General features: G+C 41.8%; 1 protein-coding gene across 9 annotated transcripts in view; it reads right to left on the reverse strand.

Moving 5' to 3' along the window:
• Positions 1-14,519, reverse strand: part of LOC136842619 (snRNA-activating protein complex subunit 5-like) — a 135,473-nt gene extending 120,954 nt beyond the window's left edge. For 6 of the 9 annotated variants that reach the window (XM_067110232.1, XM_067110228.1, XM_067110229.1 and 3 more), the window contains exons 1-2: positions 14,399-14,519; positions 10,793-10,903 (exon numbers count right to left, since the gene is read on the reverse strand). In XM_067110232.1, the coding sequence (XP_066966333.1) occupies positions 10,793-10,903; positions 14,399-14,404 (117 nt within the window). In that variant the 5' untranslated portion in view covers positions 14,405-14,519. Of the gene's footprint in view, positions 1-10,792; positions 10,914-14,330 lie in introns of all 9 variants that reach the window. The other 3 variants (XM_067110235.1, XM_067110234.1, XM_067110233.1) reach the window with 3 other exon arrangements.
• Positions 14,520-21,040: the final 6,521 nt, after the last annotated feature.

Consider the following 21,040-nt stretch of genomic DNA (forward strand, 5'->3'; position numbering starts at 1 on the left):
ACAAGGGCACTGTAGAAGAACGTGTCTTCGAGAGAATCCAGCCGCCGAAGAAATATGCCCGATATATTGAAGACGTCTTCGTTCAAGCAGACAATGAGGAGGTTGAAGCCCTTCGTCAGACGTTCCAGCAATGTAGTGTGCTGAACTACACTGTCGAGTTCAGCACAGACGGCCGGCTCCCCTTCCTCGACGTTACGGTCACAAAGACAGAATGGAAGTTAAAGACATCAGTCTACACGAAACCCACCAATCTGGGACTATGCTTGAACGGAGATAGGGAGTGCCCTGTTAGGTTTAAGAATACGACGGTCAGGACCTTCATTAAAAGGGCCCTCTCCCACTGTTCCACGTGGCAGGACACTAACAAGGAATGTGAACGTGCTGCACAAATGTTGGTGAATAATGGTTTCACCAACAAACTCATCAATAAAGAAATTCGAACTGGCCTGGAAAAATGGTGACATCAAGATATATTATAAGGCCAAGATGCATCCCCAGTACCGTGAGGACGAGAGCTGCATGAAGAAAATCATCATGGAGAATGTCACCCCGACTGAAGACAACAAGAAAATAAATCTTGTAATTTATTACAAGAACTGCCGCACCCGTGATCTCGTGATGAAGAATAACCCCCTCTCCACCAGCAAGAAAACCCCTCAAGCAGAATGACGTGGTCTACCAATTTGTATGTCCTGTCCGAGGATGCCACGGCGTTTATATTGGAATGACCACGATGCGTCTGTCAAAAATGATCTCCTGCCACGCCCAGGAGTGTGTCATCATGAACCACGCCCGTGCTACCCACAATGTTTCCATCTCCCGCGACAGTATTACACAAAATATAAGTATAATTGAGAGAGTCACCAACCCTCGATGTCTGCGCCTGCTGGAGGCGCTCCTCATTGCTGAGAGAAAACCCACAATGAATACAACGTGGGAGGCAATCGCTCCTACCCACGAACTCAAGAAGAGTAATGCCGAACACCCACCAAATCCAACAAATACCTGAAAATGACAACCCTGAGAATGGAGACGCCCCTGATGAGCGAGGCACCCTTCGAGACAACCCCGCGACTACAACAGAAAGAGTACATAATGACATCATTCATCCTCCACCCAATAGCAGCCAAACTACCGATGATGTCAGTCAGCATGACATCATGCAACGGCAGGCCAATGGGAATGCTGGAATGAATGATATTCCCAGGTTGCGAAGATCTGTCAGGATCGAGCTTCGCCACAGAAATTTGGCTTGAAGTTCGCCAACTGCAACCAACCAAAATTCGCTGTCCATGACCCCCCACTGAAGCCCATGTATAAATTCGGAAGGACCCATGCAATCTGCCAGTCCTCTACTAGCTCCCGCTGGAGAATGACAGAAGAGTCTGTCTAAACGCTATGCAACAAGTGTTTAGCAACTATATGTCATAATATTTTAACTGTATAGAATATATAAAAAAGCAGAATCCAGATTTTTTACTTTTGCCCCATGAAATGACAAATATAGGCGAGCTGTTAGCATGCACCTCCAATGAAGAGAAGTCCGCAATAAGGAAAATAGAAAAAGCCTTCCACAAAATAAATGCAGCTGAAGCAGCAATAATATTCAATAAAACCTGTTTAAAATATTCAATAAAACCTGTTTAAAAGAGGGTCTGCTGCCAAATTATGTTATTATTATTATTATTATTATTAATCTTAATAATACTTGAAAATACATCTTTTTATCACAAAAAAGTGTATTGTCATGAAAATAACATCAAAATACACTAATCAGTGAATATTTCCTGACGGAAAAGTCCACATATTGCCAAATTTTCCCTGAATAATTTATAGATATGTTCCATATAAAAATCCCGCGAATAGGTGAGTCCGCGAATCATGAGAATGCGAATATGGGGGATTTACTATTACCTAGCTGTCAATCTTGCTGGAGGAAAAGCGAAAGTGGCCTTCTCTTGCTCCCTCTTAACAGACAACCAATCCTCAACTTCCTTGAGACCCTTCCTAGCTGAGGAAGCAAGAACCATCTTCGGTAGGTGAGAGCCAGAGTGTCTGATTCCTCATCAGAAAGGTAGAGGTGGGCAAAACCAGAGCAGCTGGTTGGAAATATGAGGGGAAAGATGCTAAAAAATACTTCATCAAAGAAGCACATGCAGTGAGAGTGGGCTCCTGGACAACCTCTTCAGAAGACACTGGAGACAAACAAGCCTTTGGAGAAGGCTTAAGCAAGGTTGGCTACCTTGTGCAGCAAGCCAAGCACATCATCCAATTGTTTCTTAATGTGCGCAAAAGACAAATTCTCCAATACTAAGGCACACGAAGCAGAAGAATATGGGTGCTCAGTTGGTGCTGAACACTCGGTTGGCTCCGTACACTCGGTTGGTGCCGGGCACCTGGTTGATGCCAAGTACTTATGAGATGGCGCTCCAGAGAATGAGACAGGCACTCTGGAGTCCGAGACAGGCGCTTGGGAGTCTGAGACAGCATTCGGAGACCGGATGGCAGTCTGGAGAATGCACTGACCGCTCATGTGGACGGCCAAAAGATGAGCATTTGCCAGAAGAGCACTAGGGACAAACAACTGACGCTCAGCATGGGAGCGATCGGGAGAATAACGAGTTGGGCTGCACCACTTACTCTAACCTGGTTGCGGACTAAGAGCAGGGTTTCTAGAGCGTTTGGGAGAAATGGGAGAGGGCTCTCTACCATGCCGTCTCTTTAAAGGACGAGACTCGGCTGGAAAATGCCACACGTCTCTTCCCCAGACTGGAGAGATCAGAATCTGACGACAACTGACAGGCACTCACAGTGACGCCTTTCCAACGGCTGTCAGAACTACGCACCACAGAATCGGATGGGGGATGACTGCCCTTGGGCAAGCACCGCTTACCTACCTTGGACCTCCGGTATGTCTACTCCCAGGTTCAGGGGAGTGTGACAGTGACCTTTGCCTAGGAGAATCAGCGGGACAAATGGCCACCTCCACTGGCACTGACACTGACACTTGTTTAAAACTGAGAACTTCGTCCATCAGGACCTTAAGCAATTCGCCTAATTTTGATACAGTGTTGACTACAAGATCAAATTTACGACCAAATTTACTCTCGAGGCTGGCTACGGCATTGGGATCAGAAGCATGGGAGCCAGGAACAGGAGTTGATGGAAAAACATTTGGAGGACTAAGGATGGGGGATAATAAAGGGCAGGAGAAGGAGGAACATTAAGGTCTAAAGACGCCTCTAAGGCTTGAATGTTAGAGACAGGTTCTAAACTCACATCCCTACTCTCGACTCTAACAGCCGCCTTCCTCTTCCTATCCCTATCTAATTTATCCAAATGAGATTTCAAAACGTTCTGCTTTTCCCATCCCATCCCACACATTCAGTGCACACAAGATCTTTTGAGCACTCTCGTCCTCTACACTTAGAGCAAATTGTATGATTATCATAAGTCACTTTAGTCATACGAGTCTTACATCCTTCGCTACAATATCTAACACTTGATGAGCTAGAATCAGACATATTGTAGGAATAACAGCTAAGCTAAGCTGAAAAGCTACCAAATTCAACAATACTTCACCAATTCCTTGGAAAAGCGATGAAGAAAACTTCAAACCCAACCAGCAAAACGTTCAATGTTGCGTCGAATGTCGGCAAAAAGAAGTGATTTTCTCTGTTTTGTTGTACCTATTGTTCCCTGACAGAGGGTGGAGTTGTTACCTATACTTAAAACAACTGAATCGCTACCGCGAACTTCAAATTTTTAACTGCCGATCGAGTAGAAAGTATAGCTATGTAATCACTTGGTAAGTTACATATATGAAATTAATATTACATTATTCGTCAGAGCTATTCAAAGGAAAATTAAAACAATGGGGCGGAAGAACTGAGCCGTTGGAGGCAAGTCCTTCCCACTGAGCAGACCCTGGATCACATCTAGACCTGTTTGACACCTCAGGAGACAAAAGTCTTCCTCTCTTCTGCTCTCTGGCCCATGATCCCCTAACAGGGGTGACAGATGTCAGACTCCAAGACTGGTAGGGCTTGGATCTGTATGCCTTCCTGCCCTTCAACTTGGTGAGGGAAGTTCTAAATAATTTCTTGTCACACCTCAACGTCTTTATGACCCTTGTAGCTCCGTTGGGCCAATGAAGGAGGGGTTCCCAGATCTTCCTTTGACAGCTACCAATTTTAACTACAGTGTTTTCGTTGATGGCGCCTACAACATGATGTCTTGTGTTCTGAGACATCTTAACTTAAATACTGTAACAGACTTCCTCCTCTAGTGGAGGACCTCTAGAAGTCCCTCCACTTCCTCCATTAAAGCTTCCTCCATTAAAGGATACCAAGCGAAGTTTATCTCAGTTTTTAAGCACAGAAGTACGTACCTGTGACCAAACCAGGATCTTTATGACCTCATCAAACTGTTTGACACTTCAAAACAAAGAAGTCTGGTCTGGTTTCATAGAATTTAGATGTCGTGATAAAAGGGACTCATGGATCTGTTATTGTTACCTCAAGATCCTCATTCGGAAGACATTCTTTCTCGTAGCTTTCACATCTGCCAAACTAGTTAGCAACTGCAAGTTATTGACATAAGCACAGACTTTTCCCAAAGGGTTACAGTCTGCTCTTTCACTTTGGATCTTTCATAGCCAAGAACGAGGATCCACCCAAGATCTGGCTCAACTCCTTCCATTTTTAAAAGTTTAATGGAATCCAGGGCCTGGAGGATGAACAAAGGGCTCTTTGCCCAGTCAGAGACTTAAGGTATTTTACGCAAGGTACCGTGAAAATTTAGAGGACCTTCTAACTATCTTGGGTATTCTGTCAAGAATACTTCTTGCACTCTTCCAAGGCATGTCCTATCATCTTCTTAGGAGACCTGTTCGCCGAGGACCATTCTCGGATCCAGAGAGACACTTTGCCTGAAGTTCAAAGTGAAAGTGCATTTAGTCCGAGCAGTCGCGCCCTCCTTCTTGCCTTCAAGCTTTTTTATCCCTTTCAACTGTTGTTCGATCTACCTCTTGGCGGTATAAGTTGATATTCGCATCTTGCTACTTAAATGACGTTGAAAGTGTTTGAAAATTGCAGTACCCTAGGGCCATTATCAGTGGCTGGCATGGTACTGGGAAACGAAGCACAGGGGAGATTCTTTCTCTCTTTTATTCTCTTTGCCCTGACGTAGGGTGTCGAGTCTTGGGGAGCCTGGGTGTACATGGTACCTGGAGTGTCCACCAGTCTTATGGATGGGTAGTGGTTTTGTGACCAGTAGGTGACAAGTGTTATCTGGTTGTCAGAATTACTGGTACTGCGCCCAGGGCAAGGGCATTTATTTGTTATAAGTCTCGTCAGCGATCAGGCATATCCTCCACTGCAAGACTCCCACTGATGTAGAGGCGACCCTTGGCTCAACCGCTGTGCCACTACAGGTTAAGATGCGCACCAACCAGAGGCAGCATTCAATTGCAGTAATTCTCTAACCATGTATGGTAACGACAAGCATTGTTCTCAATGCTGGCCATCTGTTCTATTTCGAAGCCATTATCACACTTAATGTTTAGGAATAGATTATGTCCATTCATCCCACCTCCCTTTTTAATGTGGGATTCAGCTAAGTAATTACTTGGTAAGTTACTTATATAAAAATGACATTTTTATAATAGAATCAAGTTTTGTACATACTTACCAGGTAATTACTGAATCGGAGCCCTCCCTCCTCTCTTTTGGACACATTGGCATACCATAATGATACTTCCGACAAGTGTCGTTATCAATCATCCCACGTGGTGGGTTGGGGCTTATCAGCTACAATGCAATATTTTGAATTTAGGGCTTGCCACACTAATGAAATCTATAGCTACATAATTACTTGGTAAGTATATATAAAACTTTATTCTATTATAAAATTGTCATTTTACAGTACTAATTTTCAAATATTACTATTAAGTTTAAAAAGATTAAATAAAAACATTAATAAAAATACTAACTCTCTCTCTCTCCTCTCTTTCTTACTGAGATCAGAGAATTTTTATGGTAGGTTAATTTGTTTTGTATGATAAATAAATGGTTTACCTAATGCGTACCAATTTTCAAATAATAATAATAATAATAATAATAATAATAATAATAATAATAATAATAATAATAATAATAATACTGTAATACTGTATACTGTAATTACAACATTTATACATTTCTATGGTAAGTTATGAAAAATTTTAAACAAACAAATTTTAACCATGAGCTTTTCCTGAGTCTTGAAGTTCAGGGGAGAGGGTGAACCTGTCCAATATGTCAAATTACAGTACTTGACATTTCTGACTAAGGGTGGATGTTGCCACTCTGTGACCAAATCAATTTCTCTTTTTTTTCTTCCTTTCTTTCTCTCTCTCTCTCTCACCAAAGGGTAAAATATGATAAATGAATAGATAGATAAATAGATACTTAGTTCAGCCCTTCTCTCTCTCTCTCTCAGAAAGAGATACAGTACTGCTAATTTCAGTCTCTTTAACCAATTTGTGTATGTGTGTGTGGTGTTCATAGTGTTTTAAAAATATGTAGTAAGGTAATACATCTTTGGAAGACAAAAAACAAACAAATTTTTTTGTTGTCAGTCACTTCAAGAGAAATGGATTAACATTCCTCAATAGATTCTCTCTCTCTCTCTCTCTCTCTCTCTCTCTCTCTCTCTCTCTCTCTCTCTCTCTCTCTCTCTCTTGCCCGTGTCAGCACAAAGCTGGCGGAATATAAACTAGTGGTAGCTCTCTGTTTTGGCTGGAAGGATTAGAAGTATGTATGTATATATTTTTATGGGTGCTAATGTTTAAGATGGCTTTGAAATTATATTAATACAAGCAGTCCCCAGTTATCAGCGATCTGGTTTTTTGGCGCTTGTCTAATGACGAAAATCGGCGATTTTTGGTGCCGATATGTGCAGATTTCCGCTTATCGGTGTCGATATGTGCAGATTTCCGTTTATCGGTGCCGATAATCGCGTATTGGCGCTGATACATACCTAACAAAGGCGCCGATACCTGAAAACCGGCAAAAAAGCCCAGAAAATTGGCAATTTTTGCTTATCGTCATGGCGTAACAGAACCCCCGCTGATACCTGGGGACTGCCTGTACAGTAATAAGATAATAATTTAAGGTATACTTGATGTAGGATGATACTTTAAGTATACATTTACTATTTGAACTTTCAAGATAGGCAGTTATAAGCATTTTTAGAAGGGGGTTCTAAGTATTCACGGAGGGTCTGGAATGTATCCCCTGCGAATACGAGGAGTTTACTGTAGCGCCAAGGGCGGCCATCAAGCTGTGTTGATGGCAGTCATACGGGTCTGGGAGAGTGCTCCCATTCACGCGAACGTGGACAGGGGCCATCCCAAAGACAATCTACAGTCTTCCTAGAAGCAGAGGTCTCTACAGGAGAAGACAACTGGATGGGGAATCCTCTCTTGCGTTTTCTAGGTTAGCGGACCAGTAGGACAACGTCATCTTTCCAGGACCGTTGTAGCATTCCTGTATGGAAGCGTATGGAAGCGGGCAGGGATTGAGTGAGAGCCACACACTCTGAACTCACTCTTTCTGCTTAGTAGGGTTCGGGAAGGACTCCCATGACTGGTATCGTTGCACCAGGGATCCGTGGAACCTCTGGGCAGCGGTTGCTCCCGTGCCAGATACAGAAACAGAGTAGCAGTACTGGTAGTACCACTAGTGTGAATCCCATAGCCTTCTCCATGGAAAAAGGTTGGCCATCAGAAGCCCTATGGGAATTCTGTGGTTAGAAGAGGCAAAGTTCTTCCTCTGCTTGGCAGCTTTGGAAGAAGAAGGGGAGGAGATGACGAATTTTCGAATTCTACTATCAGTACGACACTGTTCCTGTACAGGAATGGGTAGGAGGGCTGTTCACACAAACATGCATGGAAGCTATCCCCAGGAGAGCAGCTCATACGTGCAAACGAGGGCAAGGGCTGACCCAGGGAGCGACCGCACACTCTCGAAGGTGAACTCGGGATGTCTTCAAGACGTTCCCGTCTTCTCTGAGGCCTTGACCTCTTATTCTCAAAGAAGATTGTATGGAGAACTCGACAGCTTCTCCAGGTGTGGACTTGCAAGTCGGCTGTATCATGACAGGATCCTGGCCACGTACTCGTAAGAGTACTGGCAAGAGGTGAGGCAGCACTTGCATGTTGTGCACTCACTCTCTCCTTATCAGTGTTGTGGAGGTTCGTCAGCGATAGAGGAGCCTACATCAGTCCGTGGGGGTGACCCACAATACTGGCAAAGATAACTCATGGTTTCTAAGAAACCCAAGTACCTGGGGTGACACAGGTCTCCTTGGAAGACCGCACACCTGAAGCTCCTGAATCACGAATCTTTCATGCATCAGTTGCTTCTATTACCTGAGAATTCAAGGAATCTTGAGCAGAGGTAGGCTCTATACCAGCCCTCAGAGTGATTCCATGGTACTGGTAAAGGGTAGCTTCAATTTTTGAAGGAATCAGAGTACCCATGGTGATGCGAGTCCCGCTCAAGACTTGAGCACCTGAAGCTCCCGAGTCACTAATGGATTCATCATCAGTTGCTTTCTCTACCCAAGTGTCTGAAGAAACTCGAGTAGAAGGAGGATTATACCAGTCCGTGGAGGTAACTCCACAATACTGGTAAAGGTAACTCAGGGTTTAAAAAAAAAAAAAAAGCAGTACCTGTGGTGATGTGAGTCCCGCTCGAGACTCACACACCTGGAGCTCCCAAGTCACACGTAGATCGATCATTGTTTGTTCACTCTACTCGAATGTCCGAGGAAACATGAGCAGAAGAAAGATTATACCAGTCCACGGAGGTAATTCCACGATACGGATAAAGGTAACTCGAGGTTTCAATGAAAACCAAGTACCCAGAGGGACAATTCTCCTTGGAGGTTCGAACACTTGAGCTTCCAAGTCACAGAGGATGATCGTCAGTTGCTCCCTCTACCCAAGTGTTCAAAGAAACACGGGCAGAGGCAATACTAGTTCAGGAAAAAGACTTCCTGGAACTAGCATAGGTAACCCATGTCACCTCTTCAATGTGTTGTATCTGAGGAGACCCATGCACCTGGTGCTCCTGTGTTCCAGGGTCTTGGAGAGACCCACAGCACAGTTCTAAAGTCTAACAACAAGGGAGAGCACCCAATAAATGAAGGTGAAGATGACAAAGATGAATCAATTCTTCTCTTCTTTGACTTCTATCACAAGACCATTGCTGTCCCATGACCCTTACACCATTCCCATGCAGGAATGTGAAGTAGGAATGAGCGCGCGCACGCGCACACTCACTCTCTCTCTCTCTCTCTCCCCCCCACCCCCCCGAGTAGAGCCACGGGTTCCGCAGGAACCTGAGCAACACCTGATTCATGCCTGTAGACAATTAGTGTACTTGGTAGCAGATGACCCTTACACCATTCCCATGCGGGAATGTGAAGTAGGAATGAGCGCGCGCACGCCAAGACACTCACTCTCTCTCTCTCCCCCCACCCCGAGTAGAGCCACAGGTTCCGCAGGAACCTGAGCAACACCTGATTCATGCCCGTAGACAATTAGTGTACTTGGTAGCAGATGACCTAGTAAAGGGAATAGGGCAGCAAGCGCGACACACACACTTCCCTGCACATGCACACCTCGAGCTCATAGAGAACCAAGATCTACAAGAGATAGGGCGTGGTCGTGCATGCATAGGTATTCTCAGTGCTGAGCCGTGAGAAGAGATTTTTCGCTTGTGAAACCACCATTACCACATGATCCAGGGACCTTTTACATGCCAAGAGAGGAGACAGTGCTGGCTCAACCAAGGGTACTTCCCAGAGAAGCACAAGGGGAAGAGCAACAATGCTATTTGGACCTAGCATGTGCACTGGAAGTGGGTTGCATGTGCCCTACCCAATGTGCCTCCACAGAGCCATGGGAAAGAGCTTATAACTACTATATGTACTACACAATCAACCGCAAGTGTTCAAGAGCCTTTACTACTAAAAGATTGAGAAGAGCTTGCTTGAGTGCTTATGGGACTTCTTTCAAGATGCCCTCTTGAACTTTCTCTTCTTCTTCCTCCTATAAGAGGGAAGAAAAGACAAGGAAAAGGATAATGAGGAAAATGAGCTTAATAAGAAGGATGAAGAGTGTCGAGGACGTTTCTTCCCTTTCCTGACTTGTGTCCCCCCACCAACTCATCCAATGAGGATGGTAAATGCTTCCTGTCCTTCACCATGCTTCTAACACAGAGAATGAACAACCAGCACACTGCTTGTAGGGAGAAATCTAGGTCCTCAATCTCCCCCTGCAGAAGGAGCAATACTTATGCAAGTCAATACTTAAGAGGGGGTATGAAACACCAATAAGTCTCCCTATGCACCTCATAATGTCTCTGGTCTTGATTTTTCTCCATTCAAAACAGTAAAGAAAAAAACACCAAAGACACAACAAACACACAATAATGAGAATACTCATCCTCATCTCAAAGACATAGAGCAACCAGACACCTACTCTTCAAGACAGCCAAAGAAAAAAAGCTAGGAGACAGCAGGTGAGTGAGAGGTATTCCTCCACTCACCTACATACAGAAAAGCCACTCATTAACTACCTTGCTACCAAGTTCAATAATCATCTCCAACCTCATACTGAAGGACACTTCTATATGAAAGGCAATGGTCTGTATCTCTTAAGAACAAATCTGTAAATATCTTAGGTAGTAACCTTTCCAAAGTAACTCTTAGTCATCAGAGAAAATGTACTAATGCACTTTACCTGTAATCTGTTAAGTGTATTCTGATACATTTCAATAGCTTTCTTGATTGCAATTTCTTCTTGCCGTAGAATCATTAGTTCATTCATTTTCAACTTATCTGGACCAGGCATCTGAAAAGATCTTATACTCTGTTTAAATTAATTCTAATCAAAAGATATATAGCCTATGTATGTATGAGCACAAGAAATTAACAAAAGCTAATGGAAATTTTAGAGACAAAAAATTATTTTCTACACAAACTTATTACTTTATAATAGCCTTGAATGTGTGCCAGCTCATTTTCCATACATGTTCCAAAAGGAGACCAGCTTCCACTTTGTAGTCTATACATCCAGGTTCCAAAGCCCACTCTCATGGCAGTAAAATCATTCCAAGTGTAATCTGAATTACTGCCTAAGAGAGAGTGGGGTTAGAAGGATGGCTCTGAAGAGTTTTGTATAGGTAAAGCTGAACTTACATGTTGCAAGATGTTTCTTACCAAAGAATGCCTCATTCCGTCCACTAAATTAGCCATCTCAATCTCTTCACTATTCATGTGGGAGGACTCTTTTCAGTCTATAATAGAAGGTCAAGTCACTAGGAGTCGAACCAATGAAGTTGTGTGTTTATTGATCCCCATAATTATTCAGAAAATGAAATCTATTCATGTGGAACAAGGCCAAAGGGGCCACTGACTTGAAATCTGAGCTTCCAAAGAATATGCTTTCCTCTTATTATGATACCTACAGGTAGTGCTCGCTTTACAATAATTCACCTTACGATAATTCGATTTTGTGATGGGGTTAGCAATTATGACCGATATGACAATATTTAGAAAATATTTTTAAATTTTGTGCAGGTGCAGGTAGCAGCCTACAATCAGGCAGTGAGAGAGACCAAATTACAACAGACCAACTTCTTTCCCTCCATCTCTTTATCACAATTTCTAGTTAAAAAAGTACAAGAGAATGATGAAAGTATTGTTAGTAACGTTATACTCTTGCGTAAATGCGTACAGCCATAAACAACCGAACGAGCAACTGTTGTTTTGCTATTAACCAATTCGGATAACAGCAGCTGTTTTGCTTTTATGTTAACCATTGTACGTTAGTAAACAATTTCCGTAGTTATGTTACAAATGACGTTAAGTAGAATAGGAATGATATATTTTTACATTATACCTTTAAGAGCTGATTAGTCAGCTCAGTGGTCTGGTTAAACTATTTTAATAATAATAAAAAAATACATTATACCTTTATTCGCTATGGATAAAAGATTGGCAAGGAAATATACAGCTAATTTTAAGCTGCAAGTTGTAGTTGAAGCTGAGAAAACAATGTTCAAGCTGCTAATGACTATAAATGATTGTGCATTGGCAACATGGATGAAACTTGACTGTAAATAAAATTAGAGAGAAGGTAATTTAATCAAAACTTCTGGGCATGAAAGAATATATATTATTGCTGTTTTCACGACGACAAAAGATGAATACGTAAAACTCATATGATGAAATCAAGTGAAAATAGCAAACGGAATCTTGATTTTTCTTTAACACAAAACAAACATGGCCCCAAACGGCCAATGTCATCTATTAATGAAAAAAATAGCTAAATTAATTTTACAACGAGACATAATTGTTATATTTTGACTTAAAAACATTTCGTATAGGCTAATGAAAAATAACCTTGTCCCATATAAATAAAGTATCTGGAAATTCATTTACGCTAACTAGAAGCAAGAAGAATGTTCTGCACTAAGTCAAAAACGGCAAAATAAACTTACCACGTAATTGATTCCCAAACTGAAACATTGATTGCTATGATCGCACTTTATAATACAAAAGCAATACGAGAATATATAAAATATTACTGGATACAGTGAAGTAACACAAAACTTTGTAAAAGTTCCATGAGGATGCATATTCGTTATGTTGATGTTTGTATAATACGATATTAACATGTGAATATAGAGTACAGTATACTGTAGGCTAGGCTACTGTATATGTATACGATGTACCATAGTGTAGGCTAAGCCTTGTTTGTTATTCAATTTCTCTTTGTATTGAATTATCATAAGTCAATCTGCATGAACCTCCAGAATTAGCTGATATTAATAATTACTATACCGTATATGTGTAGAGTATACTTTATAGTGTAGGCTAGGCTACCATATATGTATACATGGTACTGAATACCCTGTGTAGGCTAGGCTATATTCGAGATACGTTTTTTCAAACAAACGATGGGTTTTTTGGAACTTAACCCCATCATAAGTAGGATAATACCTGTATTAAGTCCTCTGCTGGCAGGAGGGGGATAGAGTATAAATACAAGCAATTTTATCTAGATTGCCCAGTTATACACTCTAATGACCCCTACCATTAAGGGTGGACCATGGTTCATGCATCTGTTCTAAGTGTTGTCTCTTTACATGAGAGGGGAGGTGGGGAGGGTGATTCACCATAGCCTAATAGAGAGGTAAATATTTGAAAATAAAATCTTCTTTCAAAAATGTTTATTTTTGAAATGAATCTTGTCTTTTTATTATGATAGCTGATTCCTACATTAAAAATGCAGGTGGGTAAGTGTATGAACACCCAAAAATCAAACCCCCAAGAGAACAAAATACATTCTATCCAGAATGAGATGCTACGTACCAAATGATCAGAACCCATCTGCTGATACTGCCACCAGTTGAGGACTAAATCATTAGGCCACAAGGACATCAGAAAATCAGCGGCGGCTCTTTGCAAAGGAAACCACTCTGTCTGATGACAGTGGGGAAAAGGCCTTGTGCCTAGGCTCACGGAGCAACAATAGTAAAAGAATGAAGTTCCTTGGCTAACCCAAAACTAGGCATCTTCATACACCCTAAAACTTAGCAAATTCTTAACTGGATAGGGAAACTAGAGTAGAACTAGCCTATCCTCATTATTCTGGATACGAGTTCCTCTACTGAAATGAGGAGTGAAATAACGTGAAGCAAACACCAAGTTACAACTCCACTGCACTGCACGTACAACCTTCTCCACCAGGTGGTTTTCAAAGAAAGCAAAATATCATGGGTAGCCCCCCAAGATAAAAAACTGTTGTAGGGTACACCTAAATTCTATAGTGGGATAGAATCCCCTCTGGACAAACAATCGTCTAACCTCTCTGACACAGAAGCCAAAAGCTGGCTTAAAGTTGAGGAGTGAGAATGCCTCAAAAAAGACCTGAGAAGGTCTCGAGTCCTTACAAGGAGACCAGTGCATAAACCTGTCGAAATCCAGTTGTTTGGCTAAGATAGACAACCTAACTTAATAAAGTTAGACTAACCTAGATTCTAGGCCAAGCTAAATATTGTATGACGTACTGTATGTACAGTATGGACACCTGATCAACTATCCTCAGCATAACAAGTATACAAATAGCCTACTCACTAGCCTAACAAGTGAACTAATCTAGCAAAGGTTAGGCTAATAAATTTGGCCGAAACCTAGCCGTCAGATGGCCTAAGCTCGAAGCCTATAGTTACGACCGACATGGCGTATGTTTGTAGGCTAGATATATATCTTACATTTCTGCCACTCGTCAAAAACCCCAAGTTGATTGAATTTTTAAATACATTACAGTCGAATCTCTTACCGCCATTTTAACTTGTTAAAATCCCAAATACGTCACTTTTAACAGTTTTGAGTGGTGGTATGATTAATAGTAGTAGTAGTAGACTATATTTTCTTTTGAAACGGCTCTCTTTCTCGTTTTATTCCCCCTTTGTTTGTGTTTATTTAAGGCTTTTATTTATGTAAAGCCACAATTCTTTTATAATTTCTTTCCTATTTTCAATTTCTCCCTTCAGCAGATCTGTAAATAAAAGTATATTAGCTATCAATTCCTCTTTATTTTCCTGATGTGGCTGTTGCACAAATCTGTATGTTTCTAATCTCATTATATGCTGGGCATTAGAGTAAAAATGTTCTAAGTTTTCATTTTTCCTCACAGCAAGAACATTTTGTATCTTCCCCTTTTAGTCTATTCCTATCTTTTAATTCCCCTGTGCCTACTATGCCTAGCCTAGTCTAGCCTACTCTAGCCCTACCGAAAGTAATAGTAGTAGTATGTAAGATGAGTTGAAATACCTTTCTCTGTAACGGCCTGTTTCTACGATGTCTACCAAACGGCAAACTAGAAAATAAGGAGACCAACAGAGGTTTGGAAATAATTCAAGATAGAAGCATTATAATAGGATATAATATTGACCAAAAGTGGGCTGAAATAAAAAAGCATCAAAATATCGGAAGTTTAAATGGCAAGGATAAAAATTTGGATGTCTGAATGCCCTAGTGCTTTCAAACCTTTGTATTACCGTAGGTATGTAGATGATACTTTCCTTGTGTTTAACGAATTATCACATGATTTGTTTTTTTAATATTTTAATTCTCGTCACCCTAACATTTCTTTTACTTGTGAGACGGAACAGGATAATATGTCGTCATTTTTAGATGTACAGGTATACAGAAATAGTGGCAAATTGGAGACCTCTGTTTATAGGAAAAGTACTTTTACTGGCTTGGGATTGAATTACCTCAGTTTTTCGCCAAAGTTGTATAAGATGAACTCAATACGCACTTTGATAAATAGAGCCTACAATGTTTGTTGTGAATTTAATTTATTTCATCAAGATATAGTTTTCCTCCAGAATTATTTTTCTGAAAACTCATATCCCATTTTTGTATTTTACAAAGTTCTGAAAAAAAAATTTTAAATAAAAAGTTTTGTCCCAGGCCGGTGTACAGTACTGCTAGTAAAGATGTAAAGTACATTAAATTGCCTTACCTTGGTCATAGTAGCTATATGGTCCGAAAAAAGTTACAAGAAATACTTAAGCATTGTTTCCTTTAAATTAGTTTCCGGTTTGTTTTCTGTAATCCTTTTACAATAAGACCACTTTTGAGAGAGAAGCCTACTCTGCCTGTGGACCTTAATTCCGCCGGAATTAAGGTCCACAGGCAGAGTGAACAAGTAAACGCCACCGGAATTATTCCGGTGGCGTTTACTTGTTCACTTGGACCTTAATTCCGGTGTCGTTTACTTGTTCACTTGTTCGCAGTGTGGTCTGCGATACGTGGGATCCAGTTCCCGCTGGTTCAGACACAGAATTTTGGAACACAGAGGTCTTTCTATTAGAACTAGGCTTCCCCTTTCCAAACCACCCTTTTCTGCCATTAGAGAACACAGTTTAGCACAGGACCATCCTTTCACTGACCTGGATTTTCGGGTACTGTCTTTTTGTTCAAATAGACTGGACCTTTTAATTTCAGAGTCGCTGACTATTAAAAAGATGAAGCCGGAATTGAACAACAACTCGTCTGGTATTCAACTAGCTATCGTGTAATTTCATAGTAGGTACTCAATTAGGTCGTTAAATATTTTACTTTGTGAGTGGTAGTTTGTTTACATTTCACCTTAGTTTTATTTTCATATTTTTATGTTTGTGTTTTTAATTTTTCGTTATTTTACGTCTCACCCTTTTAGTTTGTATTTACTTGTTCATTTTATATATTTCGTTAGTATTTTTGCTGAAGATTTATTGACAATTTATTTTATTGTAATTTTATTGATTATCATCCTTGTCGGTTTTTTCAGCCTGATGATGAGGTTTTATACCTCGAAAGCTCGCACAATAAAAAATGTTCTTCCTGGTCTTGGCAATATTATTTATCATTAAGCTAAGATTTCCAAGTAGCCGCCCAATTACCGAGACTAAAGATATACATTTGTACTATAAGAAATATATTCAATAAACAAGAGGAAAATAATTGAAAAAATACAAACAGTCAATCACTGTATACTTGGTTATAACAAAAAGCTGCTATAAAATAAAACTCCCGATAGGAAAAAGATATTGGAAAGGAGTAGCTCCACCTTCAATACTACAACGTACTGCAGTGATGGACAACAGTGAAACAGAGATAAAAACGGTTGCAAAAGATATAAAGCAAGGTAGCGAGGAAAATACGAGTAACTCCTAGAAATGCCGCAGTATGAAAACGATAAGCGTGAGCGGAAGTATACAATTTATGAAGTAAAGAAGAAAGGGAAAACGGCTTGCAGAAAGGTTTCAGAGAAAGTGAAAGAAGATGGGAACATTAAAGTTGTTTGAATATAATGGGAGATATGGAAATGGAAGGGAGAATTCTCATGAGGATGAAGGAAAAGGAAATAAACAAAAATATAATAAAATTATATGGTAAAAAGTGGAAGCAAAAGATCAACAGCACGAGTAGTTTGGATATCTACGGGGAATTAAAAACAGAAGTAAACTGAGATAGAATTTATAACATTGGTCATCGGCAATGAATCTTTACCGAGCTCAAGCAAATTGCGTACCCATAAACGATAAGAAACAGGTAAAAAATGCCCCGAAGTATCTTCGGCTCAATCAAGTTTTCTGTATGACCACTGCCCATGAAGCTTTCAGCCATGGCCCGGTGGTGGCATGTCCTATAGCGATCCCAAACGCACGGTTATTGCTAAATTTAACCCAAAATAGAATAAAAACTACTGAGGCTAGAGGGCTGCAATTTGGTATGTTTGATGATTGGAGGGTGGATGATCAACATACCAGTTTGCAGCCCTCTAGCCTCAGAAGTTTTTAAGATCTGAAGGCAAACAAAAAAAAGTGCGGACGGACAGACATCTCAATAGTTTTCTTTTACAGAAAACTAAAAGCATGACAAAGGACATTTTGCATGCACGTCATACCGGAGATCTTAATTCCACTACTGACTGGAATGCAAGGATCTGAGTGAAGAAGAAATCAAAGCTAAAGAGCTACAGCAGCCACATCAAGAAAGTGAGAAAAATATAGAAGGAAACCTCTTATTTACAGAAGAAAGAACAAAACAGGAAAAAGACATGTAAGGTGTCAAAGAAACGAGCAGGTAAAAGTTACTGCTACTTTATTACAGATCCAGGCAGCTTATATTGCGGCCGACTGACGCCGGGCCGCGAGAGACAATGGAATTGACTGTGACCTGAGGTCGAAACAATAAACAATAATATGCAGTGAACGAGTACAAATTACAATACAAAACATACAGAGCTGGTTAATATGGATACAGTCTTGATGCCTGTGAATGAAGAAACATGTGATACACAATGTGTGACATTCGTATAAATACCATAAAGTAAAAATGATTAAAATGCGTGACCTGGCACGTTTTAGGCGTGACTAATTGAGCATGAAGAAAATGGGAAGTCACCAAAGAAAACAAGCTCAGCGGAGACTTAATTAATGGCGCCGCAGAAACACTATCCTGGCGCCGATGTGGTGACTTTACAAATACTCCCAAGACGAGGGACGCATCTGACTAATCCCTGTATCTGCTGGGACGCTGAAGGGTGCCGCGGCTCCTTGAAGATAACGGAGGGCCTCCCGCCTGTGAGGCTGCTGGTTGGGCGGTCCCTTCCTGGGGCGCCGCGCTGCGCGGGGTGAGGGCGTGCTGGAGTGCGGTTGGGCGGAAGGGGGCTGCGTCGCTGCCGGGACTCTCCGACAGGAAGGCGGGCTTTAGCCGGTCTATGGAAACCCAGTCGTCCTTGCCTGGGAGTGCCAGCTGAACGCCTTGCTGTTCCGTTCCAGCACGCCGGAAGGGTCCCCTGTAGGGCTTAGTTAGTGGTGGACGGACGGCGTCGACTCTGACGAAGACGTGGGTGGCGGATGACAGCTGTGGCGGCATGAAGGTGGTTGCTTTGTCGATGTATGGAGCGCCTGCAGGCGCTTAACTTGCCGCCACGCCGCGGAGCCTCTGCAGTGATGGGGAGTGGCGTTCATCCGTCACGAGCTCTCCCGGCACCACGAGGGGTTCCCCAGGGTTTGTTCAGCTGCGGATGGGGTGCCGTCGGCTCTGGGGGCGGTCCTCAACCCGAGGAGGACCCACGGCAGCTGATGTTTCCAGTCCTCGGCGGTGCAGCGGGCCATGAGGGATGACTTTAGGGACCTGTGGAACTGTTCGACCAGGCCGTTGGCCACTGGGTTGTACGCTGTGGTGGTGTGGTGCGTGGTTCCCAGCAGTTGAGTCAGGGCAGACCACAACTCGGAGAGGAAAGCGGGCCCCTGTCGGTTGTGATGTGGTCCGGGACGCCGGCGCTGACCCAACTGGAGAGCAGGGCCTCAGCGCACGCGCTGGCGGTGGCTTCTTGCATGGGTGTGGCTTCGGGCACCTCGTCGAACGGTCTACCACCGTCAGAGGTATCTGATCCGCCTGATAGGAAGGGGCCCGACGACGCCGATGTGGATGTGGCCGGCGGCGCCCTGGCTGTGGGAACTTCGCCTACCCCCGACTGCGTGTGACGACCCACTTACTGGTCTGGCACTGCAGGCACTGTTTTGCCCAGGCCGTGGCGTCCTTTTTGCACCCGTGCCAGACGAACTTTTTGAAAGCAGTTTGGCCGTGGTCCTGCCGGAGGGTGTGAGGCTGTGAATTATGTCGAATACCTGGTGGCGGCGTGAGGCTGGAACCAAGGGCGGGGCTGGCCTGTGCTGATGTCACAGAGCAGGCTGGGGCCTTCGGGGCGAGGTCACGTCCCGCCACTTGAGGGATGTGATGGCGGTGCGGTATGCTGGGGTTTCTGGGTCAGCGGCCTGTTCTCTGGCAAGGTCCTGGTAATCTACACCAAGCTGCACTGCATTCAACTCGACTCTGGAGAGGGCGTCTGCTACGGGATTTTTCTTGCCGGGAGGTACCTGACGGAACAGGTAAATTCGGCCTATCGCTGAGAGGTGGCGCTGCTGTCTGAAGACCATGCGTCCCCTGCTTCATGAAGGCGTGAACCAGTGGCTGGTGGTCGGTGAAGATTGTGAAGGGCGTCCTCCAGGAGGAACTTGAAGTGCCGAACTGCGCGGTACATCGCGCAGAGTTCCCTGTCGAAGGTGCTGTCATGGTACACAGAAACTCAGCTTTTCTTGAAAGACTTGAGATATCCAGTCAAGTGCATATGTACGAGTCATGAAAACCACGATGACTAAGTCCTTAAACTATCGTGCGAAACGCACTAAGTGGTAACTAGGTAATTATCGTCTTGTTGCCTGTTTTACCATAAAAATGTGAATTATTTTGTCAGTCATCATAAGAATCATTATTGTCAAACAGGTTATGCATGTCAAAACTGAATGTGCCAGAGTTTCGCTCAGTACAGAGCTATTCATTATGCAAGATTTTCTACTGCTAAAATTCTTTATTTTTAAAACTTACAGGTATTATTAATTTATTAATCGGATCTTTCCTAGATAGTGATACCCACGGGTTTTAACCTGGTATGTATCCACCTTTGCCACATGTTTAGCACAAGCTCATTGGGAATTACCGTAAAAACATAAACAAAAGACCGTAAATATCTTAAAAATGACCCCCAAGCACTAGCGGATCCAGGGTGCCCCCCCCATGAAAAATAATGATAAAATACTAATACTGAAGATTTAGATCATAATAACATAAATAAATATAAAAATGGGAAAAATAAAATATCGATTAAAAAAATAATATATATATATATATATATATATATATATATATATATATATATATATATATATATATATATATATATATATATATATATATATATATATATACATATATATATATATATATATATATATATATATATATATATATATATATATATATATTCATGACATTGCCTTGTAAAATGTATAGCTTTCCATGATTTTGATGTATTTACTATTCTAGTTATAATGCATTATGTGTATGTTATGATATTAATTGCTGAAGTACTGTATGTGGTGTAATGTCAGATCTCAAAAAGAGTTAGTGATTTAGATAACTTAACAATGTAATTTAGAACTGATAATATCTTTCTTGATAATAGCGCAGCAGTGGGAGAAAAAGAGATTCAAGTTAGACCAGATGTCGTGTTTTGATTCGGTTGTCATTGCAAAAGATAACGTGTTGTCAAGCGAGAGAATAGCAGTCAAGTTCTGTAAAAGCTTTGTCTCATACGAGAAAAAGACTAACGATTCCGCAATGTTTCATGCACTGTTCTGAAAACCAACTTTGTTTCTTTGTCTTGTTTTAAAAGCATGCCATTTATGATTAGCCAGCCGCCATCTGTTTTGACTGCGTTGAGATTTCGTTAAGAGATTCGTCCCATACAATTTTCTGCTTGAGTCACGTATGCCGAATAAAGTGAATTATTACATTGCTATAATTATTATGTTTATTCATGAGATAATGAATGAATCATGACAATAACAGAACGAAGAAA

This window comes from Macrobrachium rosenbergii, chromosome 10 (genome assembly GCF_040412425.1).
Source record: "Macrobrachium rosenbergii isolate ZJJX-2024 chromosome 10, ASM4041242v1, whole genome shotgun sequence".
NCBI lineage: Eukaryota > Metazoa > Arthropoda > Malacostraca > Decapoda > Palaemonidae > Macrobrachium > Macrobrachium rosenbergii.